This window comes from Corvus kubaryi, unplaced genomic scaffold (assembly GCF_017639235.1).
Source record: "Corvus kubaryi isolate FWS band 111438036 unplaced genomic scaffold, C.kubaryi_AGA036_p1.0 37367, whole genome shotgun sequence".
In the NCBI taxonomy this organism is placed as follows: Eukaryota; Metazoa; Chordata; class Aves; order Passeriformes; family Corvidae; genus Corvus; species Corvus kubaryi.
The window spans coordinates 4,076,668-4,101,449 of record NW_024581119.1 but is presented as its reverse complement, the minus strand read 5'-3'; the positions used below and the strand labels follow the sequence as shown (position 1 = coordinate 4,101,449).

Here is a 24,782-nt window from a genome sequence, read left to right as displayed (position 1 = left end):
CTGTAATCCCGTCACTTATTCATCTAATTCCTCAACTGTGGTGTTTTTATCGGGGTCTGTCCTCTTCTCCCTCCGTTGCCGGAGCTCTTTGGAGCAGGTCTGTTGTTTTAGCGGCAGTAACTCTGCAGGGAAGGATTTAAAGCGCTGCCTCCATCTAGTTCCAGATCCTTCTGCCTGGCGTTTTATAGCATGTGGCTGTTATGGAGTGATAACGTTTTATATTTATATGTCATCTTTCAACGTGAAGGATCCCGGCACAAGCTACAAATTACTGCCGTGCTGCAGGGCCAGGCAGACAACCCGGCACACGCAGCGTGCCAGAGGAGGGGTTTCATCCAAGGGCACTGATTCCTGTGCAAGTGAGAGTCTCCTTTGCCTAGAGGATTTATCCAGTCCCCAGACTTTGTGAGGTGGGGCACAGATCTTTGTGCACCGTAAGCCACGTACCCCAAGAAGCACCTGCCATCACTGGCATGGTTATGGACAAAATTCCCCTCTTTCCCAGCTGGCAGCATTGCATCAGGGCTGGAAGGGCAGAGGGGGAACAAGACGCCGGTGACATCTCTGTGCCATGCAGGGGCTCGCTGCAGTTTTCTCCAGCCTCCAGGGGAGGGAGGCAGAGCTGCTGATCTCTCCCCAGCATCGCGGAGCTTCCTCATCCTGCCCAGGCCCAGCGCTCCCGGGGATGCATATTTGCCATGCCCAGGGATGCGTGCTTTTGGCCTAGGGGTGCACTCTTGCTGTGTCCAGGGATTCATGATTGTTGTGCCCAGGAATGAGTTCTTGCTGTGCTCAGGGATGTGCACTCTGTACCCGTGGATGAGGTTTGTTGTGCCCAGGGATGCAGGTGTGCCACGGTCAGGGAAGAACTCTTGTTGTCCCCAGGGATGTCTGCTTGCTGTTCCCGGGAATGCACAGTTGTCATGGCCAGGGATGCACTCCTGACATGCCAGGGATGCAGGTTTGCTCTGCCCAGGGATGTGTGCTTTGTGCCCAGGGATGCACTCCTGCCGTGCCCAGGATGTGTGCTTGCCGTGTCCAGGGATGCACACTTGCAATGCCCAGGGCTGCATCCTTACCATAGCCAGGATTGCACACTTGCTGTGCCACCACCCCTGCCAGCCAGGCTTAGTGCCCCAATTGCCCGCTTGCCCACCTCAACTACTCACACCACTCCCTCTCCTGCTTGGCAGGCAGGAATTTTCCCTCTTCTTTGAGCCCTTGTGCTCACTCCCAGCTTCTCAGGTCTCCATCCCCAGGCAACTCTTTGGCACCTGAATTTGAGGGTGTTGCTGCCCACCCACGTTCCCCCAGCCCAGCCCCAGTGTGTGCCTGCTCAGCGCAGCAGCTGCTCGGCTCCCCTCATGCCTCAGCATTTGATCTCTCTCCATGGGTATTTGGATTCTGACCACCGCAGTAATTCCTTGTTTGTCCTTTAATAAAAGACCCGTGAGCTCCCCTTGACACCAGAGCTGGAATCGCTGGGACCTGAGGCATCCTGAGTGCCAGCTCTTTGTGGCAATCTGGTTCCACATCCATCCTGCCAACCCGGCTCCTCCGGGGGTTACTTGTTTGAAAACAAGAGCAGCAGCTCTTCTCCCATTCACTGTTTTTCTCCATCATTTGCTTTATTAAATATTGATTTTCTGTTGCATTATTAAACCTTAAGTCCTGAGCATAAATTCAGAGTTGATACTTTAATCTGGCTCTTCTTTTTGGCCTTTAGAACTGATTTTTCTGGCCAGTCTCTCCAGAGGCGACTCCAGAAGCAAAAACCTGTTGCGGAGGCTTGGGGAGTCAGAGGATGAAGCAAAGGGCTCTTCCCAAGGGATTTTTGGCTGTTTGGTGTAGTCTTTGCCATGAAGGTGGCATCCATGGGGATCCTGGCCTGCGATCCTGCACAGACCTTGAGTGAAAGGAGGTTGGGGAGGAATCAGCCAATCTTTTTCAGGGAATTTTGTGCATTACTGGCTGCCGGAAGGATATAGCCCTCTCTTTTTTTGGTAGCACAGAGAGATTGCAATCTGGAATAGGAATTTAGCCTGGAGCCACTGCGTGGGCAGGGTGGCAGTGAGGCATCCAGCCCTCCACGTGCCTGGCTCTGCTCCCTAGGGTTTGCTGCCTTGCTCTGCCAAAATCGCCCTGCTCGGGAACAGGACTCCTCTGAGGAAAGGAGCCACAGATGGCAGTGCCTTGTCCTAAATGCCGTCCCAGCTCCTGGGCGGCGCAGCACAAATCTGTGCTTTTTTACCCTACAAATCCTCAGCAAAAGCAGAAATGGCCTTGGCCAAAGTTGCAGGCAAAGCCAGTGGAATGTGGGTGGGGAAGAGCCACCAACAAGCCAGGAGCAGTGCAAGTGGCCACCAGCATATCCCTGATAGCCACGGTGGGTAGCTCTGACCCCCATCGTGATCCCCTCTCTCCTCCAGTTTCCTATCGGAGAGCTGCACGCTGCCAGCCACTGCCAAATCCCACACTGCCAGCAACCAGGTGTCTGAACATGCTTCCAGAGCCAAGAGAGCTCCACAGCCAAAAGGGAGGAGGGGAAAGCAGTGTGGCAGCACCAGCAGGTTCAGGAGGATAAAAAAAAAAAATTAAGAAAATTAGAAAAGAAAAAAGGCAGAGGGAGGTTTGCAAATGGCTTTTGGATCCCCCATCCAAACGGGGCATGGAACCTGTGCCTGGCAGCTGCTGTGCTGAGCAGTGATTTAAAAGCAGGCTCCCAGTGGCAGGGAAAGAGGCAGAGGGGGAAGCAGATGTGAACACAATGCTGGAGATAAAGGAGAGGCCAAGGGAACAGCTGCCGAAAAGCTGCCTGGCCCTGCTGCCTCCGAGGGCTGGAGAACCTCCAGCAAATATCCCCAGGCTTGAGGACAGGCTGGGGAGAGGTCACTGGGAGAATAAAGGGGGAAACTGGGTGGAAAATGTGGGTTTTTCATACTGTTCTTGCTTGGGTTTTGAAGGAGAGGTGGAAGCCGGGAAGAAGGAGCTGCATTGAAACATTGGGAGAGTTGTGATTTTGTTTTCCTTTCTGTTCCGGTGATGCAATGGAGAAGAAAGAGATTTAGAAAGACAAGGAGAAGTGGGAAGTGGAGAACAAAAAGGCAAAGATCTTTGTAAAAGAGGTGGAAATGCGATCCTTCAAACAAGATACTGAAATGTGTTTCTGGTTTGGGTTTTCCATGTCTGCTGTGAGACAGCAGTGAAACCCCTTTGTCCTGTCCCTCAGAAAGGAAGCGGATTTGTTCCTTAGTCCCTGACTGGAAGGGATCAGCACGGCTCCACTGGGTGCAGGGGACAGGGTGGGGAGGTCTTCTTGGGTCAATACCCTCATACAGAAGGAATTGCTCCCTGGGAGGGTGGGGAGGCCCTGGCACAGGGTGCCCAGAGCAGCTGTGGCTGCCCCTGGATCCCTGGAAGTGTCCAAGGCCAGGTTGGACAGGGCTTGGAGCACCCTGGGATAGTGCAAGGTGTCCCTGCCCATGGCACAGGGTGGCACTGGATGGGCTTTAAGGTCCCTTTCAACCCAAACCATTCCATGATTCTGGGATTTTTCATTTCTGGCTTACTGGTCCCAGTAGTAGAGATGCCCAAAAGATTTCAGCTCTTCTTTTTGGTAGCATCTTGTATAATTTCCTGGGTAGGATTTGGGATGAGGCAGGAGAGGCCACAGACTCCGTGCTGGTTTGCTGTCCTATGTGAGGTGAGATGAACAGGTCACAATCCACCCTCCTCTCTGCCCGAGTCTCCCATCACTGAGCCCCCACAGCCAACAGACCCCCCAGTTTGTGCCCGGGGCTCTCCTTGCCTGGCCCAGCTTTGACACAAGGCATCAACAGAGATGTCTCCTCCATGGTTTGCCCTCCTTGTAATCCCTCCTCCTCGCAGCCAGCCCGAGAGCTTCAGCCTTTGATCCTCCTCCTCTTTTGCAAACACTTCTCTCCGCTTGTGAAATTAAATCTCTCTCACAGTGATTTCCTTCCCTATCTTTTATTTTTGGCCGGGTCTGTCTGAAATATTCTTTTTTTTTTTGCTCCTTCAGCAGCAGGGCTATATAACTGATGGCCTCGGCAAGCTTTCTGCGCTGAACATTAAACCCTTCCTGCCTTGGCTCCGACCGGAGTTCATTACTTTTTGAAAAGCTCTGTTGTCTGTTTGTGCTCAGATGATTGTTGTTGTGGAGGGGAGCATGTTGTCGGCACAGAGAGAGGAGGAGGGGTTGGATTTGGCCAGGGCTGCTTTGTAATCAAATCCCGCTCCCTTTAGCAAATTTTCGACTGGAAAAGGCCTCTTATAGTAAAATCGAAATATAGTACCCTCCTGAAGCAGAAGCACAAAACTCAGGGGCAAAAGGTTGTCTGGCTCTTGGGGCAGTGGGAAAACGCTGCTTTGCAATATCCCCCTGCTCAGCACTGGGCAGGAAGAAGCAGGGGCTGCTCCCATTACCACAGGCTGATTTCCTGGGACAGGCATTTATCACCACACCTCCTTTCCCAGTGAACCTGCTGTGGTCATTCCTTCCAAGCTTCTGCATCCCAGGAGCTGCCCTGGGACAGATGAGCCCATGCGGTGCTGGCAGGGTCCCTCCAGCACCGTGGTGTCCTTATCTTGGAGCTGGGGGTCACTCTGTGTGTGTGTTTTCACATCATGCAAATCCTTTCTGCACTTTTTGGCCTTTCCTGGCAAGACAGAGCGGTGATTTCCGTGCTTTGCCCTACGCTGACGACGCTCCTGGCTCCCCGTCTACCTCCGTGAGCTTTCCACACTTAAAACACAGCAAGGCTGAGGTGATTACAAGGATTGGAGATGCAGTGGCATTTCCTGCCAACAAGTAATTGATTTATTAAAGACATTACAATACATTCATGGTTGAGCGTAAGGGTTTCCTTTGAACTCGCTCAGAAATCCGAGGGGATTGTGCCTGTTTGCGAGGACCGCGGGCAGAATAAATCTGGGTTCCCCCATCGCCTCCCCCCTGCGCTGCCACAATTTCATTTCCCTTTGACTGGCGCGAGTAAATATCACAGCTCGACAACTCCAGTCCAGTGACTGGTGTGATCCAATTTAATAGCATTTAAAAATTCAAAGTGATTGTTAGCCAAATGGAAATGTAAGATTTCATACCCAGCCTGCCTTGGGGAGGAAAGGGAGAATTAGGGAGGGTGCGGGGGATGTAGACAAATGGACTAGATAAAAAATAATGGAAAGTAACTTAATTAAGAGGCTCGAGTCAAGTTAAAAACAGTAATGATTTTGAATCGGAGAACCACAGGTATTAAAAATGAAAGGGGAAGAGGAAAGAAAGGAAAGGAGAGTGTGGATAAAAAGCCTCCAAAATGCTTAAATGGGAGGAAAAAGAGGCATAGGAAGAATGGGGTAAAAATATTCCTTCCATGTAAAGCAGGAGCACACGGGGAATAGACGGTGCTGGTGATGAGGCTGGGCATTAGGAAGACAAATAGGGAAATTAAGGATGCTCTGGCAGGGATAATTCCCTGTGGTTTTTCTGGCACTCTCGGAAGCATGAGTGTGGCCGAGAAGAAGGCTCGAGGGCTTTGTTTAGGAGAAAGAGGAAATGAAGGAGCATTCCTAATGGGAAAGGAGAGCAGCCCCCACGTTCTCCAGGCGCAGCGCTATCCTTCCCTTGTGGGAGCGTCGCTCCCTCCTTTTCCTTCGTTTTTAGCTCTGTCGTATGTTGCTTGTTGGGGATTGGAGTTTTAATTGCCCCTCTGTGTACAGGGAGGTATGGCTGTGTCTCAGTGGCCTGATGACTGATTTTTAACCATGGAGCTCTCATTCAGTGCAGCCCAATGGAAATACCTGCCCTGGCAGCCACCCTCAGTCTCCTTGTGCCTTTTTTCCAAGGTTTTCCAAGCTCCACAGAACCTGAAAGGCTGGTGCTGCAGAGCATGGATCCAAACAGGCACTTCTGGCCCATTTGATCTTTGGGTCTCATTTCTCCATCCGTAAAGTGGGAGTAATAATGCTCCTTTATCTCCCAGGGTGTTTTGACGATAGGGATAAACCACATTTGAAGGTGTGGGAAGGACAGTGAGCATCATCCCACAGACTCTGAATCGTCGGTATTTGCGCTCCTGCTTGTTCCTGGCAGCTTTGGCCTAGCTTTGGGTTGGTTCCCCTGGACTTGGGGCAGTTGTGAGTTAGCCTAGAAATGTGCCTTGGGATAGGATGAGGACCAGAAGTATTTCATTGGAAGGGTGAGGAAGGCTGGGGGGCTCTTGGAGCCCAAGAAGGAGAGCCTGAACAAGCAGGGATGTAAAGAAACGACTAAGAGGAGTAAGGAATGGATCAGGGCATCTTTGGGAAGGTAGACTTGCCTCTGTTGGAGTGATGGATGTGTTCCCATGGGGATAGGAGGAGTGGCAGCGTATGGAGGCACAGATCACCTCACCTCTGCTTCATTTGAAACTGCTGGACCTTGCTGACCTCCCACCTCATGAGCTTTGTTCTCCCACTTCACAAGCTTTGCTCTCCCACTCTGTTCTCCCAGACAAACAGAGTCTGGTCATAAGTAGCAGCCTCCAGACCACCTAATCAGACAATAGCAGGGCTGTGCTCTCTGCCTGATCCATTAATTTTTAACTGGAGTCAAAGGCAAAGACAGGAAGAAGCCCAAGCAGAAGGAAAAGCCCTGTCTGGAGCACAAGGGGTACCTGGAAGAGCTGGAGCTCGGGAAGGATGGGAGGAAAGGGGACAGGCAGTGATGGCAATGGAGGGGTGTAAATAGATAAATGAGGCACAAAGGGCATGGATAGACTCAGAAGATCCAAATAACTCAATCAAAACTTGAGGTTTTCCCTTGGTTCTACATTAACACCACCGACCTCGATGCTTTTTGAAGTAAAGCCACTGGGTCCAGCGTGGCATTTTGGGAAGCACAGCTCATCCTCCTGCGAGGGCGGGCAGGCTGTGTGCTCCGCCTGGGCACGGGCTGGCGGCTCCTCGAATTAGCTGAGTGTCAGTGTGGAAGTGTAATCACAAACACTTACTTTGTGCTCCAGCCCAGGGAGAGGGAGCACGAGAGCGAGAGCGCCGAGATAAGAACAAATATGCAAGAGCATAGTGTGTTTTTAATGGAAGGGAGATTTATTTCTCTCTGTGTCTTTTTAAGCCTCCAGATAGATCATAAAAAACCCAGCCCAACCCACACACAACCTGTCTGCCTGAAATAGCCGAAATGTAATTTAAAGAGCATCATTTTAACTAATACTTCACTTCAGAGACACCTGCCCTATATTCATTGGAGATGCAGGCTGCATTAGAGCATCTGATTTATCTTTGGAAAGGTTGTTTGAGCTCCTTTGTTCCTGTCAGGTCCCTTTTGAGGAGTAAAGTGGCACAGGGGCGGTTCGGCGAGCTCAGCCCTTGGTGTGATGCCCACTCTGCAGGGACAGAGAGCTGGAGGGGACAGGGAGAGCCCCCCCTGCTCTCCAGGAGCAGAGCAGGGAGCAGGAGGGTGGGGCATGGCCACTCTGGCTGGCTGGGGGGAGGGGAGCTGGGGGTTTGAGCAGAATTTAGCAGGACAGCATGGGCTGATGGACCAGATGAGCAATACTGTGGATATTTGCTGTCTGTTGGAACAGGAGACTCCAGGCTGACTGGGATGGGCTATTTGCAGGTGCCTCCACTTGAGACACATGTCCTAAACTAGATCTGTGCATCTGTCCCCATGGAGAAATGTTCCCACCTCCAGTTCCTGTGGCCACAGGCTCTGGGTATCTTATAATTTCATATGTTGTTGTCTTTTTAATGAGCCTGCAAGGATGAGAAATTCTTGTCATTACGTTGATGGAGGGATGAGACCCAATGAGACTGAGGGTTTTGCCAGGAGCACTCTGGCGGAGCCAGCATCCATCCATCCTTCTCTGCACTTATTGACCCACAGCAAGGAGGCTTTTTTATCATTAAAAATAAAGGAAATTCTACAAATCACTATTTTCTCCCAAGGCATGACCTGCTGCAGGAAAGGATCCCCTGTTGGCCCAGGTCCCAGGCTGGTCCTACCCAGCCCGAGCTGGGGGACAGCTATCGAGGACGAGGGAGTGTAGGGATGAGTGTGAGGAAAGACAGGGAGAGGAGAGCTGCTCTGAAATCCCTCGCTCGCCCTTTCTGATCTGAAGTTCACTTGTAATATTTTCCCCGACTCGGGTTGCTAATGCGTTTTGTTCTCCAGAGTGTGCGTGGCCCGGCTTCCCGCGCAGCCTTTAATTAGTTTCTGGATGATGACATCTCCGCCGAGAATCATCTCGTCTTGTCCCTCCGATCTCGGGGGGAGATAAAGGAATCTAATAAAGACATTCAGCATTTCGAGGTGATGGGTTTGACAAGCTTTGTATTAACCACAAGTCGTGTTCCAACTTTCTGGGGTGCTGTCGGCACGCTCTGGCTCATCCCCACACAGGGATTTTCCCAAGGGTCTGATGGAGACTTCACTGGTACCCCGTGGGATGAGAGGAGCTGGGGACCCTGCGTCCCCTGAGCAGGGTGTGACAGAGTCACTGTCACTTTGATGGTCACTGTGGAGGCAGTCGTGAGAGAGGCTGTCGTGCCTTGAGGAGAGGTGTCAATAATGCTGGAAAAATGATGCAGGTGTCTTAAGGATTCGAGAGCCTTCAATTTTCTGCCTTTCATGAGGCGTTGCTTGGCTTGCAGGGGGAATCCCAGGTGGCTCGGGGTGCAAAAACTGGAAACTAGATCCGTGCAGCGTGTGTGGAGTTGAAAATGAGATCTGTCTAGACAGGGAGCTGAACTGCCAAACACTCCTTGTTTGGCTGCATTTCTTCATGGATAATAATGGAAAAACTTTGCTTTTATATCTTTCTTCTTGTTTTCTTTTCACTCAGCATCATTAGATTCATTTTAAAGGAGGTAATGAAGTCCAGAGCAGTGCTACATTTTCCTTCAGGCATTGGTACATGAACGCAGAACTCTCCCAAACCTGAGGGAGGGATTCTGCCTCCTCTTAAAGCTGCTCATTAATAGCCATGCAAGGCAACTCTGATTTGATTCCCCACAGGTGCAGGGCTTGGTGTCAGGTGTTTTCTTCCTTTCTGTGGCAGGAAAAATCATGCAGGTCCCTTCAGAGTCTTGAAAGCGGGGCAGTGAATCTAATGAGGCAGCACCCTGACTCCTGAGGGAACTGCTCTTGATCCAGGTTGGTGACCTGGACCCATCCAGAAATCAGGGAAAAATCCTTGTGCCTGAGACCCGACTCTCCTATTGTGCCACATTTGTTGTGGTGTATCCCTTGTTGATTGCAGCAGTAGTGCTGATTTATGCTGTCGTAAGTGGAATCAGATTGGGCTCCCTTTTGGCACTTAGCTATAAAGTTTGCCTGCAGAAACCCTGCTGTTTATGCGGTGAATTATACCCGCGTTCACAAATACTTTACTAATGAATGATTGGGAACGTCTTGTTTCCCCCTCCTCCTCTGAGTTATTATGATGCTGTGCTGTATAACCTGCTGCAGAGACGGGCGTAAAAAATCTCGTGTCCTCCAAGCTTCCCTGCAACAGGAGCCGTTACCTGTTTGGGAAATCATTTAGACACATTTCGGTGCTGTATGACACATCTCATTACACCTCGCTTTAGAACGAGCTATTGTCATTAGTTATTTATTAATTGCTTATTAAGGTCGTTATGTATGTCCTCTTTGTTTCCAGCCTTCTTTCTTCGTGGCTTTGGCTGCTGCCAGGTTTGTGAAGAGGGGGATCAACCCCTCGGCAAAGCTGTGCTGAACCTGGGAGGGGGGTGGTGCTGCCATCCCAGGGTCCAGGCAGCCCTGGGGAACAGGGTAGGCACCCACATGGGGTTTGTGTACAAACCTTTGTGACCTAGCAGGCTCTGAGGCTGTGTTTGCCCTTTCTCACACCTTTGGACAGGCTCAAAACAGCTCCTGAGTGGGGCTGATATGATGGAAGGATATGACCGCAGGATGAAGCCCTCTCTGCTTTTCTCTTAACTATAATTGTGTTAGAGCAGCACAAACTGATTTCAAAGCCCATTATAATACACCTGTAATTGAAGGCGCAGGGCTCTCAATTTGCTCCCTGAAGGCAGAAAGCTTTGGAACACAAAAGAGGGAGGAGGCACCATGGAGGTGCCTGGCACTGTGGCAGCCAGCACTGCCCCTTCTCCTGACCTGGCAGCTACAAAGTGCTCTGGTTACAACCTGGAGGAGTCCTGGAGCCGCATGTTGGGGTTCCTGCCCTTGGCAGACCCTGGCTGCCTTTGGCAGACTCTGGCTGCCTTTGGCAGACCCTGTGTTGCCAGAGGGTGGGCTCGGTTTGACTCACAGCATTGCTGCGAGCAGGGATAGGACACCCAGGACTCCCCCTCGCCGAATCCCAGAGGCAGGACCTGTGGCAGCAAACTCCGTGAAACACAGGGAAGTCTGTGTGTGACAGAAGTAGGAAGCTGTTACGAAAAGCAAGAGCAGCGTCAGGTTGATGCTCAGGAAGCTGCCAGTGCGCATCACAGATAACCCGCAGAATGCAAGTCTGACTCTCCCTCTTTTTCTTTCTTCCAGACACTTTTATAGTTGTTCTTTGTTGTTTGCTTTGATCTGGAGCAGATGTTGCTCGTGCTGGAAGATGGACATTTGCATGTTTTATGAAGGGGAAGCAGGGCTGGGCTTATCAGGAGAGCCTGCTTGCTCCCAGGCTGTGCCAGGGGCTGAGACCCCTTGGCTGGGACAAGCACTTGCTCTGCCTCACTCCCACACCAGAAGGCGTTTGCTGGTCTGGGAAGGTCACAGCTGTATTTCTGCACTTCTTGCTTGGCTCTCAAAAGTGGGTGGAAAGGGGGCAGTTAAGGCAAAAAAATGCAACTGTTCCTTGAAGAAGGAATAAGCAACTTGGTGCGGCTCATTTGAAGTCCCCTTGCCAGTCTGAGGTGGAGAGGTTGTTCCAGATGCATCCTCCAGTCAGCCTGGCTGAAATTTGGGGTGCCGGGGTGTCAGGAGACAGGTGGGGTCAGGGAGAGGAAAGCCCAGGCAAGCAGCACAGTCAGCGCGTGCCCGGAAGGTGGGTGGGGAGGTGATGACGATGGAGACTGGGGTGGCGGGGCCTGAGCAAAGAGGCAAAGCTGGGGATGTTTATGCAGTTTGGGATGAGCTATAAAAGGCAGCTGAAACAATAATCAGGGAAGGCATCAGTCCTGCAACAGGTGCCATGGGAGAGGCGGCAGAGGGGGTGGCAGAAAAGCCAGGGGAGTCCCACCACATTCCCAGGATGTGAAGATCTGTGTGCAGCGCTGCCGTGGGATACAGGCAGGGGATCCATGAGCTGCGCACCTGTGCTGGCTCGGGAGCGGGTGTTTGGAGGTGAAAGCAGTGCAGGGATATCATCTGTGCCAGTGGCAGGAGGGCGTCTGTGCGCCAGGGAATAGATGTGTGTCGGCAAGCACATATGCTTGGATCTGGAAAGACATCTATCACCTGACTGAACACCCTCGAATGTGGAGCTCACCATATGCTTTGGTTAAATATTTAAGCAAGCTGCTTTCTGTCCTGGGGACTCTTGTTTGCGAGCGGGCACCGCGTTGGGGCAAACTTGGGGGCATGCCCTGGGCACCTGCGGGCGCCTGAGAGCACCCAGAGACCTTCCCCAGAACCGTGGCAAGGATGGAGGGGGGAAAAAAGAAGAAGTTGGATCAATAAAGCACCAGCCTGCCTCTGGGGAAATCTGTGCTGTGTCACTGGAGCAGCTTGGCCAATGCTGCCATGTTTAATCACTTCCGAGCAAGAGAGATGCTGAACACAAAAGGACTGCCCGCAAAGAGAGGGTTCCCGCCTGGGAAGCCTGCATTTACTTAGCTTTATTTATTCATTCGTTCCCAAAGGGGCACAGCTCCATCTGCGTCCTGCTTTCGGCACAGGAAATGTCTCCTCTGCCCCACTGCTGCAGAAATGCCAAGTGCTGGTGAAAGTCCTTTAGTGCAGCGGGAATGGAAGCCCTGGCGACTGTTAAGTAATATTAAATACATACTTGGATCATTTATTTATTAAGATTTCCCTCCCCGGTCTGGCAAAAGCCTTACAACACACCTGTTGGGCCTCCAGAAAGGCATTTGGAATAGTTTGTGTGGTTAAATATTCAAATATTTAATTAGCATACAATAACCACCGTGTTAAATCCAACCACTGCATAGACAATTCCAGACTTAGTTAACAGCTTCAGTGACGTTTCTCTGGTTTGCTTCCCAGATGTTCCTGCCTCCTCTCATTCCAGATGGGACGAAGTAAATTGCATCTCCCCTCAAAGTGTCCTGAGCTTGCCAGAGTATGGTGAACTTTTTCCCTGGTGCATGAGCAGTTCGAGCTGCTTTTTATAGAATTATGGAAAGGTTTGGGTTGAAAGAGACCTTAAAGACCCTCTAGTTCCACCCCTGCCATGTGCAGCGACACCTTCCACTATCCCAGGTTGCTCCAAGCCCCATCCAACCTGGCCTTGGACACTTGCAGGGATCCAGGGGCTGCCACAGCTCCTGTGGGCACCCTGTGCCAGGGCCTGCCCACCCTCATTGTAGAAAACTTCTTATACCTGTTCTAAATCAACCCTCCCCAGGTTAAAGCCATTCCCCTGTGTCCTATCAATCAAACCCAAGTTTAAGTTGTTTTAATTATGTTTTACAACCTGGTCAGTTGATTTTTGTCTCTCGTCTGGGTGGGTGCAAATGTGTCTGCGCAGTCCCAGAGCAGCAGTGTAAAGTCTGACTTGTTTTTTTTAAAGCCTCTGCAAAACAAGCTGAATTGGGTCGATGTGGATTCAGCAGTTAAAAACATCAGAAAGGTTCCTCTGTGATGCAGCAAACAGCGCTTTAAAGATGATGGATACTGCTTTAGTTTTCCTGGGACTTAGAGCTGGAAGCTCTTGCTGCTTCCCAGGCAAAGGTGGGCGATCACTGCGCCTCCGCTTGGCTCTTCCCACCTCTCCAAAATGACAGTGGTAATACCCCCTTGGCCTATTTTTGTTGTCCAGAGCATCAGCTCTGTGTTTTTAGAGCACGCATGGATTTCTTGGCTGGCAGTCCCAGCCTCACCAGGAACACAGCGGGGCAATCATAACGACGTTGTAATTAATTGCATCTCCTCAATGGAGCTGGCCATGGGCAGAGCATTCCCAGCTCTGAGTGGTCCCACGAGGAATGTGCTGTCCCCTTGCTGTCACTGAAGTTTATTAATATTTCTTTAGGTGTTGTCTTTGTGGCCTCCACTGTCCTGCCCCAGAGCCCCCTCTGTTTGGGAGCAGCTGATCCAGAGCTGTTCTCCAGTGCATGATTAGCAGATTAGCCATCGTGCCCAGAGCAGCAAAAAAATGAACTCACAGCAGCCCTTCAAAACAGAGAATAATTCATTACCCACCTTGATTTCCACTTAAAATGTACTTTAACTACACTTCCAACTACAAACCCTAAATCACCATCATGTTCACAAAAAATCCATCATTTTTTATTTTATTGCACGGCACTGGCATGACATAATCCCTTCCAGAGCGTCTTGGAGTGCTTTACGGATCAATAAATTACTTACCTGCACAGCAGAGGCATTGCGCGCAAGGCCGTTGCAATCATTCCGGCTTGGCGCAGCCCTGGAAGGTGTGGGAGGCGGGGAGAGGCAGGGAAGGGAGGCTCGGGAGTGGGGTCCAAGTCAGGAATTGGGGTGTTGGGCTGCAGCTCCGAGTGGAGTGATGAGCAGGGCTCTCCCAGGAAGGGTGGAAGGCGCAGGTGATTCGTGACTCTCCTGCAAAGCGCTGCAGCAGGGTGCCAGTCCCTGCTGGGCTCCGGAGAAAGCCTGGAAATAAACCCAGGAAGGTGACAGTCTTTATCACGTTCTGCAGGCTCAGGCTGATAACAGCAGCCGATGATTTTCCCTCATACATCCCCACCGTTGATCTCCCAGAACCTCCAGCCCTCCCCGGCAGCCACATCATGTCCTGTGCTCATGTAGCAGCAGGAGCTGAGTGCTCCCTGCTTGCTCTTCATCCCTTCCCAGCCCCTTCCTCATCACCCCCGTCCTGTACCTGTGTCCCCTCCGGGGTCTGGACCCTCTGTGACCCACTCCTGAGTGCTTGGGGTGGCAGTGCCAATGCAGCAGGATGGCTTTCATCCCCATGGAATTTCCCTTCCTTTGCATGGTGGTCAACCTTAGAGGCTCCTCAGCAGACTCTGTCTTCATGCCCAGCTCGTCTTGGTGCTCCTGTGGTTACAAGGGCCGGGCAGAGAGCCTGCACAGCTGCAGGAAAAGCTGCAGGAGTTTGAAGGGGTGAATGGTGTTTTCTCAGGACGATGCAGCTCTGCTGGGAAGGGTTTGTCATGGCTAAGAGGACACAAGGAATGCTGGAAGTGGGGTGGGAAGAAATACTGTCTCTCACACCACAGAGGTGCTGAGGAGGAGCTTCTCGAGCCTCCCTAAAATGATTGAATTCCCTCCGGCTACAGTTTCTTCCCACTTCAGCTGTATTTTCTCTGCCCCCTCTTTTCCCTGTTTGTTCCTGCCAAGTCAGATGAGACTGATGGGCTACTGCATAGATTGTCAAAGTGGAGGGAGGATGGAAATTCAGCCTGCTTCACCCACAGTTTAAGATTTGAGTTGAAGCAGAACCAGTTTCATTTTCCTTCTCCTCTTTGTGTCATTGCAGTGTCTCCAAAAATCACCGAGATCTCTTCCGACATCTCCATCAACGAGGGCGGCAACGTCAGCCTCACCTGCATAGCCACGGGCAGGCCAGACCCAACAATCACCTGGAGACACATCTCACCCAAAGGTAAGAACCAAACATTACCAGAAATATTTCGGGAAGGGCACAGCACTCTTTGTGAGTGGCTGGGGAGGGGTTGGTGCCTCGTTCACTTGCCAAGAGAAGGTGAAATGCACCAAAAAGATGTGATTTAAACAGGACTTGGTGACTTTGGTGGAGGAACACCCATTTTGGTGGTCTGAAGAGGAGCTGATGGTTTTGGTCCTGTGGAGGACTGGCTGTAGGTGCCAGGTTGGGGTTGTCGTGCTTGGAGATTAATGGAATCAGGGAATGTTCTCAATTGGAAGGGACACACAAAGATCGTGGAGCTCCTGCATGGGCCACTTGCTCTGCACATTGAACGTGCTTGTCTGGCCATGTTTTGAAAATTTTTCAGGCAATTCATACAGGTTGCTTCAAAGGATGATTGTAAATAGTGCAAATGAGCAGGAAAACACATGAAGCATTAATTGGTGGCCTTGTTAATTGGTAAGCAAACCTTCAGCAGAACTGTGTGGGTGTGACTGCTGGGAAGCAAATTCCCAGGCGTTCAGGACCGTGTAATTTCAACCCCCTTTCCCAGCTGCTTTTTGGCATTTGCTTTGCATTTTGCTGCTCTGTTATTCCCAGGTGGCTGCAAGGTTCTCGTGGGTGATCCGGGGGTGAGATCTGGAGGCTCTGGGTGGGATGAGCCGTGCGGCCAAGCGGCAATGCCTGGCTCTGATCCTCTGCTCCTGTCTAAGCGCTTCAGTTCCACCTCAGAGTCGTGTTTCCCCTGAGGTTTTACCAACGTGGGCTGTTGTTCCAGACAACTGCCTCAAGCTCTCCTCGGGGACGCCCAGCCAGGCTGCCCGGCAGCCGAAGGAGCCGGCGCAGGGGCGGCAGTGACGGATGGCGCCGTGGCTGCTCTCCCTGCTCAGCTCCTGACAAGGGCTGCGCTGTCTCGCTGCAGCTCCATTGATTTTTTGCTATTTGTCTGCTCTGGAGCGGACGGCTGGGCCAGATCCATCACTCTCCAAAGCCCAGGCAGAGCGAGCTGAGTCGGCGGCATCTCAGCCCCTTCCTTTGACAGGAGCCTCTACAAACCATTCCCCCTGAGCACATGTTGGCTTATCCACTGCAGGTGGTCTTGCTTCCGAGCTGGTGGCTTTGGTCAGGGTCTGTGCATGGATCCACGTGCTCCTCTCCGTCCCTGAACATCTCTCTGTGGAATCAAAGTTGCTGTCACTGTGTGTCGCCATCGGGCAGCATTTATGGTCGAGGCAGTCCATGTGTTCCCACCTTGAAGCCTTGTCTTCCTACTCTTCCCCTTGTCTACCCTGACAACATGTTTTTGTTTTGCTCAGCCTCCTCAGCACCTGTTTTACACAGGCATCTTGTTTTCCCACGGCCTCACTCTCCTTCCCACATCCCCTCCTGCTCCCCAGAACCCTTGTCTCCCACTCCTGTGCCCCTTGCTGCCTTCTCCCACGTGCCATCCATCCTCTCCTAAGCAGGCTCCCAGCTCCTGATGCCTCTGTCTTTCACAAGGGCTATTTTCTGTGTTTGCTGCCATCCAGCAGGTTTTGTTCCCCAGGGAATCTTTACCTGCGCTTGAACCAGATGTTTCCATTTTACTTAGGACTTAGCTGCTATGGAAACTGAGGATGCACCAGGAGAGGAAGAGTGAGCTAATCAGAAATTACCTGTGGCGCCGTGTAATTTGCAGCAGCAGCTCTTTCCTGATTTTGGCCATGATTAGGCATTCTGCTTTCAAAACTCAAAGGGAACAAATGATCACAGAGATTTACCAGAGCCTGGTCTCCTGCTGATGGAGGGTGATGAGCACAGAGGTGGCCCAGGACAACTTCCATGGTTGCCCATCTCTGTGGGCAGCTCCTCTGTTTCTAGGTCTGCCAAGCCGCCAAGGGAAACCTCTACTTCTGCATTTTGCATTCACCACACACAGCAGAGATGAAGCTCTGGAGCGTGAGGACTGAAATGAGAGCTAGGGAAGATGCATAGAGGTGCTGTAGCAGGTGTTGGGATGGTATCCCTTTTCCTAGTAGGATATATTCTAATTTGGAGAGCTAGGGAAGATGCGTAGAGGTGCTGTAGCAGGTGTTGGGATGGTATCCCTTTTCCTAGTAGGATATATTCTAATTTGGAGAGCCAGGGGCAAGCAAAACCCAAAGCTTGCTGCTGGCCCCTCTTGGCTGTTGTTCTGCTGCTCATCCCATGGGAAGTCGTGAGCGAGCCGCCTCCTGTTCCTTCTCACCGTCTTCCTCCATCTTGCTTGAAGTGGTAGAGAAAAGGGGTGAGGGAGAATTGTTTGAGAGAATGCTGGTGCATAATTTAAGGGTTTACACAGAGGGTGGGGAAGTGGCTCTCAGCGGTGCTGTTTGGGACAGGCTGTGCCAGTGCTGTGTGTGCCAGGCACGGCCACACCAGGAGTTGAAGGACCGGTGCCTGTGCTGACACTGGTGAGTGCTGCTCTGTGCAAAAGCGCGTCACAGGTTTTATGATTTCCTTGGCACCTGCGAGCACACTGTGCACCTCTTGGTGGGAAATGGAGCAAATAAGAGCGTTTGCTCACCAGGGAGTGCATGGGCAGGCCCTTCAGAGAATTTACACTGAGAGCAGCCCAGCTCCCCAGTGACTGATCTCATTCAAGACCCTTTTCCAGCCACTCCAGGCTCCCCTGACCTCTGGGCTGTTCTGTCTCTGCTCTGATGAATTTGCATTCAGTGGCTTGGGCTGGTAAACTCTGCTGAATTTTCCTGTTTGCAGCTGTTGCCGTGTTCTAGGAGCCGTTCAGCACATTCTGGAGGCTCTGTTTGCTTTGGGGGCTGGGGGAGTTCCTGCAGCTGGGATGAGGACAACATGTTCGTGGTGTAACTCAAGAGCTGAGTGAACCTGAGCAAGAGAGTTTTCTACTTCTGATTTCAAGAATCACAGGGGTGCTGGCCCCCTTGGTGCCTCCATCAGTTCTCAGAGCCTTGGTCCTACCTGTGCCCATCCTCATCCTCCTGCATGAGCAAAAGCAGGCTGCTGGCTCTGGAGAAGTGCTTTGTGAACCTGTGGCCAGTCCAGCTAAGGTGTGATACAGCCTGTCTTCTGTCCCTCTGCCTCACTCCTCTCTGTCCTATTTTATTTCTCCTCCCGGTAAGGCTGCTTTAACCCACAGCAACTCGTGTTAATGCAGCTGAACAGATTGAGGTGGAAAAAGAAGTGAAGCTGCTGGAGTCACAGCTTCTTCTGCCTCAGCAGAGGAGGCTTAACATCTTTGAAGCTCTGTCCTGGGCTTGGATGCTCCAACTGGCACCACAAGTGCCAGCGGAGCTGCCAGGCACTGGGGCTTCAAAACTCAGCTCTCTGAAACCACAGCAAGGTGCCAAGCTCTGGCATGGGATGGGGCGGCTCCATCCCTTCTTGGCACCCCTGTGGGGCCCAGACCCTTGGGATGGCAATTAAGAGAGGCATCTTCAGCAGGGTGAAGGGAGGGAGCAGGCAGAGGGGGAGAGAACGATGTAGATGACAGTGGCCTGGATGTAACACCCATGGTGAAGGCAGCAGTATGTGCCTGGAGGAGGTGGAAGTTGCAGAGACTTGGACTCAGGGGTCTGAAGGGCAGTGCTGTGTGTGCCCATAAACATCCATTTTGCACCCTTAGGTGCTGAGCATGTCTGGGTTTCTGAGGCTTTGGCTGGATTACAGTCCCCAGCCTCGCGGTGCTGATGCTGTCTGTAAACTGTGGCGAGGTTGTCTAGTTAATAGCCTGGTTTTGGTCACTCAGGTGTTTCCATAGTTACTGGACTTTTTATTTATTTTTGGGGGGTAGTTGATGTTGTCATGGCAATTGTTGTATTGTCAGGAGAGTTTTCATCTCTCGGTGGTTGAAGGCTGGGATTTCTTGCCTAGGAAAAAGCACAGCATCCTGGGCCACTGGCTCAGGGTGACGCCAAGGCACTGGCAGAGAGAGTGGCACCATGTTGAGCTATCCAGGGGATATTTATCCATGCTGCAGACACAAGACTCGTCATGCCTCCCATTAAGCTTGGGAAGCGTGCCAAGGAATTGAAGTGAGGAATCTTCCAGGAGGGATGAAGTCTCGGCAGCCTCTGTCCCAGGAGGAGCAGGCACAGCTTAGCAGTAATGATGAGGAAGGCTCTGTGGGCAGGCAAGTGGGGTTATTGTGCCATGACAGGGCCAGGGGCACAAGGAAAGGGTGTAAAACTGGGGGTGCGTGTGTGGATCCCTCCACTGGCTCATCCAGCACCGCTCTGCCACACACAGACATCCTGAGCCAGAGGCTGCATCCAAGTCGTCATCCTTAATGACCTTTGATGGACTTTTCTGCCATGGTTTTGCCTAATTGCTTTTTGATTTTTGCTGTAGTGTGATGGATTCTGGTGTGAGGCTCAAGACAGCAGCTGCCAGGGTAGGAAAACATTATGGTTTGGCTGATGGTGTATTTATTTGTGAGAGGTCTGATCGAGAGGTCTCTGTGGCGGGAATCCCTCATTAAGATCAGGATTAGGCTGGGTGCTGAAAGCTGCATCCCATGCGGAGCCGGAGTCCTGAGCTGAGGCCAAGCTGCCATTTGTGGAGCAGGTGATGCCTCAGTGCCACAAGGCAGAGACTGGGGAGATGCTCGGAGGATCCTGATGTGGCCACATCCAGCATATCCCCCATGATCAGTCTGTTTAACCTCTGTGGCCTCTCTGGAAGAGGTACAATCGCAGTCCCTTGTCTCAGAGAACTGCGGGAGGATAAACACATTCCAGACGTGAGGCACTCAGACGCAGCAGTAATCACAGCTCGTATACGCACTTAAGATAGATGAGACACGGTGGCCTGATGTGGCAGAGGTCTCATGAGATCATCTGTCTATACATCAGCAGCAAACCAGCAAAGGGACTCTGGGAGAAGTCTGGTATATTTGGATATATTGATTCTCCCTGGCTCTTGGTGAGGCTTGAAACAAGAGGACAAATGTCTGCAAAAAATATCCAGCTTGAAGAGGTGCTTATCCCTGGGAAGGGGACACACCCTCCCATCTCAGAGGTTTGTCCCTTAAGCACATGGTCTGCCCTCTTCATCTTTCCAGGATCCTCCCTGGAGAGGAGGCAGGGGATATCTATAGGTTGGACATAGGATTTGGAGCCCAGCTGGGAGGCACAGGGAGAAGGGGGATCCATTTAGGTGGGAAAATCTCTGCCTGCTTCTGTGCTGCCTTGTTCCTCCCCTGATCAGCTCCCCATGCTGTGAGATTGCTCCCTCTAGCCCGGCCTCACGTCACCTCATTAACGGAAGACCAGAGAGCCGTGTCCTCTGCTGGCCCTTTTAGCAGGGAAATACCTCTCAGAGGGAGCAGATGGTTCGTGTAAGGCTCCTTCTGTGTTCATCCCGGGTCTTGTGTCTCTGCTCTGCCTCTTGCCTGCTTTGGAGATTTGGTTTGAGCCAACACGAGTGGTGTGTCAAAGAAGGGAAGCGAGTGAGCCTGCTGTGTGATGGAGCACAGAGCCTGAGCTACGGGCCCTGGTTGGGTTGGGATGGGTTGGGTTGCATTGGGACGGCCACCACGCTGAACATGCTGTCCCACCTCCCTTTGTTGCTTGTGTCCCTCCTGTCTTTTGGTTGCTGGGTGACTCAACAGAGGTTCAACTGACCCACTTGATGGCCAAGCATGTCCTTCCAGGAGGTAGTTGGAGGCCTGGTCGCCACTGTATTAACTGGAGCATTTCAGCTGGCTCCAATCCTGTCGGCAGCTCAACCGTCCCCTTGTTTACTGTTGAAATAATTACTGCTTTGCCATAATATTAGCTCTGAGCCGTGACTCCATTACCATTATCGCCGGAATATTACCCATTTATTATCTCCCAGCAACCCTGGAAGATGAACACTAGGCTTCAGAGACCAATTGTTTTACAACAGACAGGATCTTGGTGTGCATTGTTTAATGAGGTAAACTACATTATAGCTGGCATTAATTTGGCTGCGGTGTTCTCCACTAAATCATTGTTAACCTGTAAATCTGCCACCACTTTTGATACTCGTTTAATCAGCGTGTGCCGGACAGAGCAGCCGGGCAAAGGGTCAGTGGTGGTCCTGCTCTGCTTGTATCATGTAGGGTGTACAAATAGGGGAAATAAATAGGCCATGGAGAAGCAGGACTTTGGGATGGACACTGGTTTTTGTGTGGTTGTGGTGAAGGAGGCAGCTGGCATTGCCATGGGTTGCTTGAGAAGAGTGTGAACAAATGCGGCAGATCCAGCAAGATCCTGACAGGGGCAGAGGGAACATTTATCCTGTTGAGTGCCAGCAGCTTCCCCATCAGCTCCCATGGGAGTGGGATCTGGGCCAGCAGGAGACAGAATCTGGTGGAATTACGTCATGGGCTCCAGGTTTTTTCCCTAAGGAATGACTAAAACTCAGCGTGCCATGTGGGAAGCTCCTTTTAGCATTTCCCTTCCTGATGCACCCTGGTTCCTCCTGCTTTTTCAAAGCAATAGGAGATTATGTACTTTTATGTGTATAAAAGTAGTATTTTTGATTTCCTTCATGGTGGAAATGAACTCTTTGAGCTGATTTTGCATATTTGGCATAGCTACCTTTAAAATATGCATCTTGGTACAAAAATAACGAAACCCCTTCCAGCTACAAATGAGGCAATGTCTTTCCCTTAAGAAAAGGGGGGGGGAAACCCTCTTGGTTTCAAGACATTCCCTAAATGCAGCTTTGCAATGTCACACTTTCCCTATTTGCCAGAGGCAGAGTGGGCTCTGCTCCTCATCACGGTCTGGAGAAGCATCTGCCTGCTGTCCTAATAGGAGGCAAAAGCAGGAAGCCCTGCCTGCACCCCCAAATTTTATCCTGTGTCTCATCCCCTCGGTCTCTGACCACCTTTCCCACGAAGGTGAGACCCACTGAGGAGTTGTAAATGCCCTGATCCGTGCTCTGCATGGCATAACCCGCAGGAAGAAGGGGATACGTGAATATTTCTTTGGCGTGGTGGGACAAAGCAGACAAAACCCAACACACCAGCAGTGTCAGCTTGTTGGATTTTCCATCTCTTCTTTACTGCTGAACACAACTCCCTGTTTCCCTGATAAACGCATGGCTTTGTGTCACTCCCTGCCTGGGACTCTCCTTTCATTCAGCTGGCCTGGGGAAGAGCAAGGGACAGGAGTGTCTGAGATTCCAGAGATCTCCACACAAATTAAAACCTTTTATCAGCCCGTAATAGCTGTGCAAACTAATTATATTTGGGCCAAACTTTGCCAGCCACTCCCCTGAGGTATTATTATAAAAATCTGAGCTGTGGAAATGCGTCCCCATTCTGTCAACACCAGGTCTCTCCAGCTATAGAAAACTCTGCTCTGGCTCCTTTTAGCTCCCGTGATGTGCTTTGCATAAGCTGCTGCTGTTGTTTTCGGGAAGGAGAGAACCCGGCTGGGCTGTGTCACACGTGGCCCAGGTCTGCTGAGCCAAGGACAGGGCTGTGTGCTGGGGAATAGCACTGAAATATTTATTTGCACAAGCCTTGCTGGCCTGGCTCGGTTTGTGGCCATCAGCATGGCTTTGGGGCTGTGGATGCATGTGGATACAAAAATGCTGTTAGCAAGAAATTTTCCTGCTTCTTTCTAAGCCCATGAGATATTTTTCTCCCTCACGGAAGATATCAGCAGAGTTCTATAAGCTATGAACACCTGCGACTTTGCAGAGCTTTGTTTACGGTACAGTAAGAAAATATTTTGACAATGGATGTTTTAGGATTTTAGCCGATCACCCCAAGGGAGGGCTGATCCTTTGACCAATTAGACTGTGAAGAAAAAAGTCTATAAAAGAGTTCATAAAATAATTAAATAAATCAATTTTGCTGCACAATTCCTGCCTGCTGGATCTCTCTCCTCTCGATGGCTGCGGGATACAGTAATAGGTGCACAAGTACTTCCATCCCTGGAAAAATGGGATGTGGTGATGAGGGGTGGGAAGGGTGCTGGCGAGGTGGGGATGCTCAAACCACAAGAATGAGCAGCACAGGGAGAAAGCACATGAGGCTGTACGTGGATGGTTTTCCCAGTGCTGGTACCTTGCTGGGTGGCTCCTTGTGGTGTTGGAGCTGATTTCCACCCAAATTTGTTCTTTCTTTTTCCTGGCATCACCGTTTGCTCCATTCCTTGCCTTATAACCTTGCTCCCAAGGGTGCACGGCTCAGGGCACCAAAGACACCCCCCATGTTCACCCACCCCCACTGTCCATACATGGAGGCAGCACAAGGGAATGCTTTGAGCCAAACTTCCCAGAGGGAAGGAGGTTTTTGCCCTCTGCCACCATTCCCCCACCATCCTTGCACTCTTCCTGGGGTTCAGAATGCCGGCTAATGGGGCGGAGCTACTGCTAGAACTCTCCATTAATGGAGCAGAATATAAACAGAATAAAGCCTTCATTTCCCGGGCTGTGATTTCATTATTAATATACTTTACAGTTCACAGGTTGTTCATTTGCTTCCATGTTTTCTCAGCTGGTGTAATCTGCTGCGCGGAGTGAGAAGAGTCATAAAATTTCCATTTCCAGTTGAATGTGCGTCCAATTCGCCATGAAATGTTTCTCTCCGTCGTGAATATTAAGTTCCCGAGGAGTCGGTAGCCCTGGGATTAGGCAGGGCAGGTTGCCAGCCCCTCTTTGTGTCCCAGGGGTGCAGGAGAGAAGTGGGTGTAGAGGAGGAAAGGTGACAAGGTGAAGTGTAGGGACTGAGGGAAGGACCACATGGCAGAGGGAGGAAGAGGGAAAAGAGGAGGAGAGAAAGTGAGGGTAGAGGGAAAGGGAGGAAACTGAGTGAGTGGCAAAGTGACTTCAGGGAGGGATGTGGTGGGCGGAGGATGCTCTGACAGAACTGACCTACACTCACCTCGTTTCCCTGTCCCATGACCTTGACACTTGTCAGGAAAGATGTTGCACCAGTGTTTGCCCCAGTTTGTAAATCAGTTGTTGATGTCTGTGCTCGGTCACTGCCGTGGGCCTCAGGGCTGTGCCCTTCCCCTGGCCTGAATATGGGTAGGAAAAGAGTCTCCTTGTCTCTGGTGAGGCTGAGAAACACTGCTGTGCTTGTAAGGGCAAGGAGCTGGAACGTGCTGGCGAGCCAGAGCAGCTCAGCTGCCCGGTACTGAGCTGGAGAGCATCAGTGAGGAGCCACGGAGCTATAATACCATTGCAGACACAGAAAAAGGGATTTTCACTTGAATTTGGGGAGAGAAAAAATCATGTTCTGCTCATGTTAAACAGCCAGCAGGAACTTTGCTATGTACTTAGGGTATTTAATGGCTTGTAGTAAAGCAATGGGTTTCTGGGGCAGGGCAGCAGGAATTTGGGTAGTTGGGGTAGGTGGTCATGCCCCGAGGCTGGGAAGGTGGCGGGACCGGCAGTGCTGTGGAGGGGTGCCCACAGCTGCAGCGCCACTGGCAGTGGGCACATCTGGCAGCACATCTGGCATGCTGCCGCAGCTGGAGGTGGTGAGGGGTGTGTGCCCTGGCTACCCCCTCCCCAGCCTTGCAATAGCAGCACAGGATGTGGTGTCACTGCTGGGAAGGGGGACAAAAGGGCAAATCATGGTGGCGTGCCCAGGCAGTGGGGGTAACTCAGGCACTGCCCCGAGCCGATGGCACCGTTTCCTTCCGACTCTTTGCTGAAATTACTTCAGCCACAGCATTCCTCACTGCAGGGGAAAAAAATGCCTCTTCCTTTCCCATCTTCTCTCGGTCGAGTCAAGATAATAATAGTCTTTTTCTGATCCCCTGAACTTTCCCATCTGCTTGGTAAAACAATGGCAATTCTTTTTCCTCCTGGCCTCTCTCTCTGTCTTCCTCTCTTTTATTTTTATTCTCCTACAGTATAATTTAAAGCCAGAGCAATGCTGTAGCCCATGGGTTTTTCCCCTTCCTGTGACACACTGCTGTTATTTAAAATGGCTTTTCCCTTGCAAAGCAATGCCTCTCGCTGCCCTCCCAGCTCCTGTAGCAGGGCCAATACCTACACAGAGGC

At 51.3% G+C, this 24,782-nt stretch overlaps 1 protein-coding gene across 5 annotated transcripts in view; it reads left to right on the top strand.

Moving 5' to 3' along the window:
- LOC121667538 (protein CEPU-1) overlaps nucleotides 1–24,782 on the top strand; it is a 352,366-nt gene that overhangs the window by 309,462 nt on the left and 18,122 nt on the right. For all 5 annotated transcript variants that reach the window (XM_042034291.1, XM_042034293.1, XM_042034294.1 and 2 more), the window contains one exon: nucleotides 14,661–14,786. In XM_042034291.1, coding sequence (XP_041890225.1) covers nucleotides 14,661–14,786 — 126 coding nt within the window. The remainder of the gene's footprint in view (nucleotides 1–14,660; nucleotides 14,787–24,782) is intronic.